This window comes from Sinocyclocheilus anshuiensis, unplaced genomic scaffold (assembly GCF_001515605.1).
Source record: "Sinocyclocheilus anshuiensis isolate Anshui unplaced genomic scaffold, SAMN03320099.WGS_v1.1 scaffold929, whole genome shotgun sequence".
NCBI classification, from domain to species: Eukaryota; Metazoa; Chordata; class Actinopteri; order Cypriniformes; family Cyprinidae; genus Sinocyclocheilus; species Sinocyclocheilus anshuiensis.
Window position 1 is genome coordinate 116,708 of NW_015557109.1, and position 11,610 is coordinate 128,317.

At 40.1% G+C, this 11,610-nt stretch overlaps 1 protein-coding gene across 1 annotated transcript; it reads right to left on the reverse strand.

Annotated features, from left to right (window-relative positions):
* Positions 1–415: 415 nt before the first annotated feature.
* LOC107677681 (ataxin-3-like) lies at positions 416–10,698 on the reverse strand. The gene is made up of 8 exons (XM_016472682.1): positions 10,628–10,698; positions 9,664–9,828; positions 9,531–9,575; positions 8,831–8,904; positions 7,700–7,767; positions 2,544–2,670; positions 1,238–1,278; positions 416–1,158 (listed from the first exon to the last, which is right to left on the reverse strand). The coding sequence occupies exons 1-8, from the start codon at positions 10,649–10,651 to the stop codon at positions 1,037–1,039; spliced, it is 666 nt and encodes a 221-aa protein (XP_016328168.1). The 5' UTR covers positions 10,652–10,698; the 3' UTR covers positions 416–1,036.
* Positions 10,699–11,610: the final 912 nt, after the last annotated feature.

Sequence of the window (11,610 nt, forward strand, 5' to 3'; positions counted from 1 at the left end):
TTGTTATTTCCTATTTACTTATCCTGTGTTTATTGTTTTTATTATCAGTCTCGTCTTGTCACTGTCATTCTGTTACACTGGAAGCTTCTGTCACTAAAACAAATTCCTCGTATGTGTAAACATACCTGGCAATAAAGCTCTTTCTGATTCTTTCAATTGGATATGATTTTAATGTGGGAATGTTTCACAGTTTTGACTGGTTTCTGGGAGTATCATTTTGACACAGTACATCTCTCCATCATGTTTACTTGTACACTGCTGCAGCTGAATGACGGCATTCAGATAGACTCGTTCTTCTTCTTTCCATCGTGAATGACACTCCAGCGCTAAATGCTGAAGGAACATCTGACATCTTCAAGAGACTCACAGAATCAAAATATTCCAGAGAGAAGAAACAAACAACATCCACTCAGGGGGAAAAGAAACGTTTTTATTTAAGAAACAATAAGTCTATATAGGAGTTCAAGAATAACCAATCACTTAAAAACTATTGCTGAATGTGAAACGAGTTCAGAAACGCTGCTGTGCCACCAAACGCATTAAATCATAGAAAAGAATGTTAAAACCATGAGAAATCACAACCTTGATCCAAAAGAGCTGCTGCCTGCCAACAAATGAGGGACGACTGATGAACGACTAAAACAAGTGAAGGTCTGAATCTGTATGAAGACTGATCTCCACGTCAGCATCTGCCCTCACTGTGCCGTCTACCTAGGGCACGTCACCCGCCGCTCACCGGTGACCAGCAGAAGGTCTTCACTACAGTCCACAGAGGAGAAGAGCAGAGAGATCCAGTAACCCCAGTAAAGCCCAATGGTCCCAGAATGCAGGAGTGATCCCAGCGCTGACAGCTCCCTCCTCACGCTGTCTCGTCTCGCTCGTGTGTCCGTCTGAGGAAGAGGAATGATCCGGGGAAACGCTTCCCTTTCACTTCGTTCAACTCAAAGAGGAGAAGCGAAGCTAAACGAATGTCCCTTTATTACACAGCAGGACCTGATCGGTCCCGGGCCAGTTCTGAGAGGAGGTGTGAGTCCCATCATTCCCAGAGAGAGGTCGGGTCAAGGGCATTCAGGGCGTCCGTCACCGGCGCTGATGGACCGTCACTGGTTGGGTTTGGTCCCGCTGTCCTTCCCTCCGTCTGCAAAACAACATGATCTGCTGAGCAGCGCAGATCCCAGACAGATTCATAAAGCAGACGTCTGTAATCAGGAAGATGACGGCAGACAGAATCTCTTACCGGCGGAGCTGCTGTGGTGAGCGGTGGACTGAGCTTGCTGCCTGTGAGGAGATCAGACCGTCATCATTACTCAGCACCAGAGCGTTACTGTATTCTAATTACTTTTCCTGATAACGTAGTAATGTAATGCATTACACTTTAAATTTATGCAATTTGATTACAGTTCCTAATGTGAATAAATTTACGTTACTTAAGTTACAAATGCAGTGTTAAAAAATATGAAGTAAATATCATGTTTTGTGCGTCAGTATGAGAATGCGAGCTAAAAATGCAGACAAGTCCTACAACATTTAGATGCAATGAAAGGTTTCCTATCATATTTCAAAATGTTGCACTCAATTTCACATTTTAATATGGCATTATAGTTTGGGAAAAGTTCACCTCAAGAATGTGTACTTCATGTCACAATAACACTGATACAAGTAAAAATAAATGACTCAGAATGAGATCCTCCACTGGATTAAGCCGCGTCGCATCGCATTCTTCTTCTGAGATAAATTCAAGGCTTATTCCTCACAGCGCGTCTTGTTCCAAAAACGAAAAGCAGCCTAGATGAACTTGATGAATCTTAACGCTTTGTTTACAGAGGTGATGTGGGAGTTTATATGTTGGCGCGTCTCAAGCCTGGCTTCGTGTGGATGATTATCTTATAGAGCAAGATGCGCGGGTGTGACCACATTATAGGAGAGCTCTGACGGGAAAGTCTGTACTTCACATTGGTTTTAAATGAATTACTTTATCAGAGAATATTTGTTTTCAAGATTACTTCATTTAAAAACAGACACTTCAAGCTTTCTTAAGATATATTTCTGTGTCTGTGTGTCAAGTATTCGCTGAGTTTTCGTTCATTTTAGTGACGCATTTCAGAAAGATATTCGCGGAGACTGAGAATGCAGAAAGCACATCCTATTTGTTTTCTTTATTTTACAAAAGCACAATATTTTGTTGGTATTGCGAGTGTATACAAATAAACGAACTTTTACAGTTTCAAATTATGTATTGCTCTTATGTGCAATCAAAAATTACAAAACATATGTTTATGTTCTTTTCGCTGTTATCAGGAAAAAATGTAAGTGATCGTTCAAGTTGCTGTCTTGATACTTAAGTAATTTTTCAGTCAATATTAAATTACTGAAAGAACTATGAGTTTCACTTCATAGTGTATTTTTTAGGTTTAAAAAATGTAAACTTGAAAGTACAGTAATTAGTAATCTGATTACTTTTTAAATGCAATAATCAGTAATGTAATCAAATTACAAGTTTAAAGAATTAATTCATAATTTGCAGTCGATTACTTAGCGCTCACCTGTCGAAGTAAGCCTGTCTCCTCCTGCGCAGCTCCTCCGCTGTCATCGCCTCCTTCTTGCCGCTTCCCGATTCGTGAGACGAGCCCGCCGTCACAGTGGCGCTGGGTCTTCTGGCATCGCTGCCACCTACAGCCGGTAAAGAGCGAAAGAACAGCAGATCAGAAAACGGCTCTGTTCTGACCTGAAGCACGGGAGAGGACTGTGATCTTTAGATCTGCACTGTTTCTAGTGGTGTGAACGAATAAGTGTTTTTCAACACATCTCACGGAAACACGAAACACTAAACTAGATATTCTGAGATTTTAATTGAGGGGTCATTCCGTGTCAACCAGAGGTCCATGGTTCAAATTTTTGATTTTGCTAATATTTCTTTTTGGAGAAAGTTAAACAAAGCAAAAGTTAAAGCAGCCAAAATATTAAATGTTATGAATGAATATTTACTGAGTAATCCACTATTTTGTAGAGGGGATCAAAATGGCCATTTTCACCTGAGAATCAGAGCCAAATAACAGGGGGGTAAAAATTACTTTAGCAATCTTTGTTGCATTTTGTGGCAATGGTGACCTTTCAAAAATGGGAAAAGAGCACTTTTCAAGTTTTTTCTCCAAAGTTTGCAGGCCTGTAACTCAAAAAGTATTAAAGATATCTTAATGCCCTTTTAGATATTGGGTCTTAACAAACTTCCCTTTTGGCATCTTCATTTTTAAAGTGTTTGTTCACCCAAAAATGAAAATTAGCCCATAAATTACTCACCCTCATGTCATCTTAGGTGTATATGACTTTCTTCTTTCAGAGGAATCCAGTTGGAGTTATATTAAAAATTGTCTTTGATCTTTCAAGCTGTTTAATGCCACTCAGCGGGTGTTGCATGCATCAGTCCAAAAGAAGTTAAATAAAAAGCACCCATCCATAAAAAAAAAAAGTGTCTCACATGGCTCCGGGGGGGTGAACAAAGGCCTTCTGTAGCGAATCGATGTGTTTTTGTAAGAAAAATATCCATATTCAAAACATAATAATCACTTTAATCTAGCTTGCGCTCACTGTTGTACACGGAAGCAGTTCCGGGCGGATGACGTATGAGTTCAGCGCTGCGCACGCGCCGCTCAGAAGTGAACAAAACAACGGTCACTAATTAGAAGTACAAAACGAGGATTTGTAAAGAAGAATGTCGGAGGATTTGGATATAAGCCAAGAGGAGACTGGTTTTCCTTTGCTAAAGTAAGGAAACTTTGCTTCCTTTGCTCCTGTTAACATACGTTGGTGTTCACGAGACTCACCGGCGCATGCGCAGCGCTGAACTCATACGAAATCCGCCCGGAACTGCTTCTGTGTACAACAGCTGGCGCAAGCTACATTAAAGTGATTACTACATTTTGAATATGGATATTTTTCTTACAAAAACGCATCGATTCACTACAGAAGGCCTTTGTTCACCCCCCCGGAGCCATGTGAGACACTTTTTTTTAATGGATGGGCGCTTTTTATTTAATTTCTTTTGGACTGATGCATTCAACACCCACTGAGTGGCATTAAAAAGCTTGAAAGATAGAAGAAAGAATATAACTCCGACTGGATTCGTCAGCATCCCATTTACCTGGGGTTTAGAATTATCCAGTGTTAATTATTTCAAGTGTGAGAGACCTTAAATGTTTGAGGTAGTATCAGTGATTCTGCCAAATATGCCCTTTAGCAGTAGATACTACTTAATCTGACTATGCTTCACATTGTAGCGTTTCAGAGTGAAACAGACAATTTAAGATTCGATCAGAACATAGTTGAAACACGAGGAGCCGAATTCCGCAAAGAGGCCCAAGACAACATGAATGATCGTAAATCAGATCCTAGTGCCAGCCAGCCTGAAGTAAGCCTTACCAACCAACTAGCAGCTTTAAACAGCTTGCAACATTAACACAAAAGTACACTTATTGATAATTCTAACTCAGGAAGGAGATTGCTAAATTTGGGGCAAGTAACCAAGATTGATGGTCAAAGAGATGCACAGCATGACCATCACATGTAAATCCATGATAGTAATCAAGGACACCGGCCCTCCAGGACCGAGCTTGGGCACCCCTGGTTTATAGGTTTATAGTCGTGTTTAGTATGTGTGTGTGTGTGTGAATATTCATTATTTAAATGTATCTATCAATTAATTCTTTGTTAAATTGTATTATATTCTCGTTATAGAAATCATGTCCAAATTATACTCTGCAAGAGCGGGAAAATTCGGACCATTATTTCAGATTGACTTCCCCCACCTAGAAGACAAGAACCAGACTGACATTCCTTCTAGACCCTTTTGAACACGTCCTCACGTTCATAGAATGGCACAGAGACTGCCTTTACATGTATATATGCACCAAAATGATGCTAAAAGGACTTATGAGCAACTATCACTTCTATACAGAACTCCATATCATCTATGTAACCCACACATTTGACTATCATGTCCTAATCACTCATTGTGTATGTCATTTTGAATAACTTTTGAATAGTTTATAGCAGGGGTGCCCAAGCTCGGTCCTGGAGGGCCGGTGTCCCGCAGAGTTTAGCTCCAACCCCAGATAAACACACCTGAACCAGCTAATCAAGCTCTTACTAGGCATACTAGAAACTTCCCGGAACTCTGCAGGACACCGGCCCTCCAGGACCGAGCTTGGGCACCCCTGGTTTATAGGTTTATAGTCGTGTTTAGTATGTGTGTGTGTGTGTGAATATTCATTATTTAAATGTATCTATCAATTAATTCTTTGTTAAATTGTATTATATTCTCGTTATAGAAATCATGTCCAAATTATACTCTGCAAGAGCGGGAAAATTCGGACCATTATGTATTGGTAGGAGAAACATGATAACACGCCAAGCTAAGACAATGTCTAATTCAGGGGTGTCCAAACTTGGTCCTGGAGGGCCGATGTCCTGCAGAGTTTAGCTCCAACTTGCCTCAACACACCTGCCTGGAGGTTTCTAGTATGCCTAGTAAGAGCTTGATTAGCTGGTTCAGGTGTGTCTAATTAGGGATGGATCTAAACTCTGCAGGACACTGGCCCTCCAGGACCGAGTTTGGGCCCCCCGGTCTAATTGGTCAAGACACCATTTGGGATGTGTCCAACAGCCCAGTTTAAAAACTAAGGACAACAACAAATTACGCTTTTGCCATTTCTTTAGCTTTTAGTCATGTTTTTTGCCTTTTGGGCATTTTGCCATTGCTTTTTGTCATGGCTTTTGCCTCCAAGTGCTTTTCAGCGTGCTCTGGCTTGCACGCCAGCTGCTCCTTTAAAAACCATGAGGATGTACGGCATCTAGTCTCGTCACTTTTCTTTCTGTCTTCTACTTTAATTTCTTTTCCGTTTAGTTTTGCGTTCTGAGTTAAGTTTTGCCGCAAAGCCGTGTCTCTTGAGTCCAACTCCGACTGTGCTCGCCCCAAAACTTTAACCAGCCCATGCACCATCCTTCAGCCAACGCCTCCAGCCAATCAACAACCTTGGGAAACCCCTTTCTGCAACAACGACCACAAAGGGAACCTCTAAACAGCAATGCAAGTACCTCTAGATTCTAGCTGAATTGGTGCATTTATTATAAAGCTTAACAGCCTCATTGAGAAACTCAATGCAAGGGTTAATTTAATGATTGATGGTTGTTCAGGTCTAAACAATTGCATATATTGCTATTCAATTCAATTCAAGTTTATTTGTACAGCGCTTTTCACGATACAAATCGTTGCAAAGCAACTTTACAGAAAGTTACGTTTCTACAATATTTAGTGGTAGCTTATCAGTGGTGTCTGTCAGTTAATGTACATATGGCAGAAATGTACGGAAAAATCAATTAAAGATGTAATCAAACAGACAATGAACACTATTAACAGCAATTATTATATGATGCAATCAAACTTATAGCAAAATGTGGTAGTTCTGTATGTTGTTTCAGGGTTGGCATCATCTGAGGTCCTCTGAGGGGTTGGCATCATCTCTTCTCAGGTGTTCTGGATCCAGACTGAAGCTTGTGTAAATCCTAGTTACCACGGGATGTCAATCCCAGCAGAAACAGAGAAACTAGAGATGCACCGATTGCAATTTTCTTGGCCGATACCGATTCTTGCCGATTCCGATTTTCTTTCTAAGAACTATAATTGACAGCATATACAAACAAAAATCTACTTTTCTTCAACGCAAAGTTTTATTTTCATAAAAAAAAACAAGTAAAAAGTCAGTAATAAAATAAGAACAAATAAAAAAAATGACAAACAACAGCACAAATAAATGCAATAGAATAAAGAGAGCCATGAAACTAAGTTTTTCAGGTTAAATAAGTTTTTATTCAGGTAAGAAATACTACAGAAATTAAAGTAATCAAATGTAAAATAACACATTCAGTGTTATTTTAGATTTGATTACTTTAATTTCTGTAGTATTTCTTACTGTGTGTGTATATATATATATATATATATATATATATATGTGTGGTGTGTGTGTGTGTATAATACACATACATAAACTGAACAAAATTATAAACGCAACACTTTTGTTTTTGCCCCCATTTTTCATGAGCTGAACTCAAAGATCTAAGACTTTTTCTATGTACACAAAAGGCCTATTTCTCTCAAATATTGTTCACAAATCTGTCTAAATCTGTGTTAGTGAGCACTTCTCCTTTGCCGAGATAATCCATCCACCTCACAGGTGTGGCATATCAAGATGCTGATTAGACAGCATGATTATTGCACAGGTGTGCCTTAGGCTGGCCACAATAAAAGGCCACTCTAAAATGTGCAGTTTTACTGTATTGGGGGGTCCGGGGAGGTCCGAAAACCAGTCAGTATCTGGTGTGACCACCATTTGCCTCACGCAGTGCAACACATCTCCTTCGCATAGAGTTGATTAGATTGTTGATTGTGATTGTTGCTCTTTTGTTAGTTTTGACTGCTTTTATTGTCCTCATTTGTAAGTCGCTTTGGATAAAAGCGTCTGCTAAATGACTAAATGTAAATGTTTTATAGACCACATTAGTGACAATAATATAATAAAAATAATAATACTAAATAAAAAACATGAATATAATAAAAATTTAAAAAATGCAATTAGATGCGTTTCCCCCGATTGTTCTGCCTATTTTTGTAATGAAAGAGTGCACACACCTGACGTGTGTTTCTCACCCTGCATGCTGAGCTGAAGGGCTCTGCGCAGGTCGGCCTCCTCGTCCTCCACCTCCATGCCCTGTCTGCTGAGACGTTAATATAGTTCTCTGCTAGTAATGGAGGATGAAAGGAATTGTTCCAGTTCCCGTTTCGGTGTACAAAGCTGAAGTGTGGCATCATTTGGGCTTTTAACGTCCACCGAGGGACCGTGGCGTGGGCGCCGCCTCGGTTCCGCCGCTTGCCTCGTCCCATGTGAAGAGCCTTCGCGTGGCTGCAGCTTTCTCTCGTAATGGGGGCGTTTTGTGCAGTTAGGCCGGTGCTCGCGTTGAATGTTACAGGGACTGATTATTGCAAATGCAGATCCCACTATGTTCTGGTTAAATAATTTTTATATATTTTATTTATTTATTTATTGCTAAGGTTTGCATATGGTGCAAAACACGGCGCATCCGCTCAAGACACCATCAAAACACGGTGCATCCGCTCAAGACACGCCATCAAAACACGGCGCATCCGCTCAAGACACACTCAAAACAATGCGCATCCGCTCAAGACACCCCATCAAAACAAGGCGCATCCGCTCAAGACACCCCATGAAAACACGGCGCATCCGCTCAAGACACCCCATCAAAACACGGCGCATCCGCTCAAGACACGCCATCAAAACACAGCGCATCCGCTCGACACACTCAAGACACTCAAAACACGGCGCATCCGCTCAAGACACTCAAAACACGGCGCATCCGCTCAAGACACTCAAAACACGGCGCATCCGCTCAAGACACTCAAAACACGGCGCATCCGCTCAAGACACACCATCAAAACACGGCGCATCCGCTCAAGACACGCCATCAAAACACGGCGCATCCGCTCAAGACACACCATCAAAACACAGCGCATTTGTTTATTCTATCACAATGCCAGAGCCGTGCAGAAGATAGTCAACATGAAACTGATCGCAACTCATGTGACGGCAGACTCAGACCATCAGATGGGGAAATGATGAAAAGGAAGCTGTCTCAGAGGTAGAGCGAGTCTTTATAGTATGATGAAAGACAAACATGTTCTCATTCTTTGGAGAATCATGCACAAAAACACCAGGAACATGAATTAAGAAGGAGTGCAGCTGCAGTGCTCTCCTATGTCCACATGGTTGCCTTGTCCAAATATCCACACTTGCCGTCTTGGCCACTTGAGAGCGCGTGCGCAAGACTGTCCCAGATCTTAAAAACACCAAAGCGCAATGCTCTTAACACACACTAAATCCGCTCTGGAGCGTAACGTATTCCCATCATGCATCATGTTTTGGAATAAATGTTGAGATTTTTGCTGAGATCTCGCAAGAGGTCACGTAAAACTTTCCAATGTAAGTTAAATATTCATATAATAATTAGACAGGGCCTATTATTACTTATAATTTGGTAGAAAAACAAAGTGTTGCACGTTTTATTGGTGCAAAGAGGAGTAGTGGTGATATTTATTTTGTACAACATTTGCAACTGCTTTTCATCACTTAATTAGAAGCACCACATTTTAAATGGTGTCATATTATAGAGACTACTGAACACACATTTAGCCTAGATTTTGATTTTAAAATGCAAAGTATTTAAAATGAAAATAAAGCTATTGCATTTTTACAACACTATATGGATGTCCCATCGGGTAATGAAAAGTTTGACACGCGCTTGTGTTCTTCAACCTCACTTGGACACTTAGGCCAAACACAGGAGGTACGTCAGAGAAGTAGTCGAGTGCTCAAGTGACCGCAAGTGTGAGTATTTGGACAAGGGCACGATCCTGGCAGCATCACTCCACTAAACTGCTTCCCTGTGCCTCAAACGTGACTCACCTGAATGGAGAAGAAGCCGCTGTCATCCATGTTTCCCGACGGTTGCTAAAGATGGTAGAACACAAGCATATTAAGACTGTGATCACGTATAACAGTGACACTTGTTCTTTGAAATGAGCCGTGTGTGTAGCACCTGCAGAAAGGTCCGGTACTCCTCCGTCTGAACGCCTCCTTCAGCCATGCGCACGCGCTCCTCCTCATCCAGCTGCTGCGCGATCGCCGACAGCTCCACGGGACTGAAGTACTCTCCCTGCAGCAGGTTGTTCAAGCAGTGCTGCGCACACAGAGAGCCCTCTTGCTGAAACACACAGACACATCAACAATGTCACTTTTTAAAAATAAGTTTTTATTCAGTCATCGAATAACCTTGCAACATTAGTTTTTTTATATGCACATAAACAAACATAAAAATAAAAAAAAACATTAAATGTAAGTTCCTCAAGCCATAGTTTGGCAGCAGGAGGGTTAACCTTTAACAGCTTCTTGACTGTTATCACACAATACCAAAGGAATTTCTGTTGAGCACTATTCACTGAATATGTATAATTAGAGAGTCCTAATATAATGAGCACTGGGTCTGTTTCCAGGTTTGCATTAAAAACCTCACACCAGAATCCCTGTAGTTTATGACAGAAAATAAAACTATGAGGCAAGTCAGCCTCCTCTGATTTGCACTTATCACAAGAGGGGAGACAGTGGGGAAAATCCTGTGTAATGTCTATTTCTATAATAACTGATCATTACTGTAGTATTTCAGTACCATGGCATAAGCACTACAGTATTAGTCATGTGACTATCATTCATCAGTGCTGCGGTGTATAATAAAGTACCATGGTAACGTTACGTGTTTGTAAACATAGCTACTGTGATGTTTATAGAAACACGAGAATAATGAAAGTGACGCACACTGACAGTAAACAAACATATCAGTCCATTTCTGATTGTTGACAGTCGAGGAAAGTCCAAGAACCCTTCATATAAACCCGATTAAACCCATTCGTGTAAAGACACGCTGACACGCAGACAAATCTCTCATTTACGGGTGATGAACGTGAAATATAAGTCATAAATATAATTCCTTAAAACGCGATTCTTACTTTTTCGTGGAAAATAGACTCCATGTTTGAAAGCTGGAATGACGGAACAGCCGGAAACAACGACACGTCCAAACATGTCAAAATAAAAGTCTCCCAAAACACAAGCGCTCGTCAAATAAAACAGCTGAAACAAAGTTAAATGTACAGATTAGGATTATACAGCACTTGTTAAATGGTCGATTTTTATTGCATATTAAATCACAAAATTATAATTGATAATATGTTATTGTAATCGTACAGTTATTGACAGTGTGTCATTCTATGGAAATGTCCATTTTTTTCTGTCCCTAGTCTTTACAGAAATCTTACACTTGAAAAACACTTTAGGGTTACAATTTTTATTATATTTTAAAATGGCACAATGTGTTATTTGAACAATTACACCTTCTTGGGCAATCAATGTGGCAATATTTGTTTTTAATTAATTATAAAGAATTCCAAGCACCCCAAAACTGCTCGTCCCCACAGCCATGTACAGAGGAAAAGAGCTTTATGTTGAGGTCAAAAACAGTTTTTCTACCATTTAAAATACAATAATGTATTCATAACTATTGAATATATGACGTAAATGACAAACTAAATGCCAAATAAATATTATAAAATATATAATGAAAGTAGTGGCCCCTGGAGTTGTGTCACTGGTGTTACCCTTTAACAAAAATCATTTATTTTGAAATAAAAATCACACTGATGACATCACTTGACTTCCTTCTTCCTATTTCCTGAGGATCTATGAAGAAAATCTCTCCAAGAGGGAATTTTTTTTGGAATGCGGAGATTTCTGATATTCATTGGAAAGAGGCATGGTTAAATCCATATAAAGTTTGCATGTTGAATAAAGTTAAAGAGGTACACTTTAAAATACTCCACAAAATCTACCCATGTAAAGCTTTCTTATCAAAACTCATGGATATTGACAACAAGTGCAGTTTTTGTATATCATAATGTACACGAGCAAGACTTGGGTCATTTGTTTTACAGCT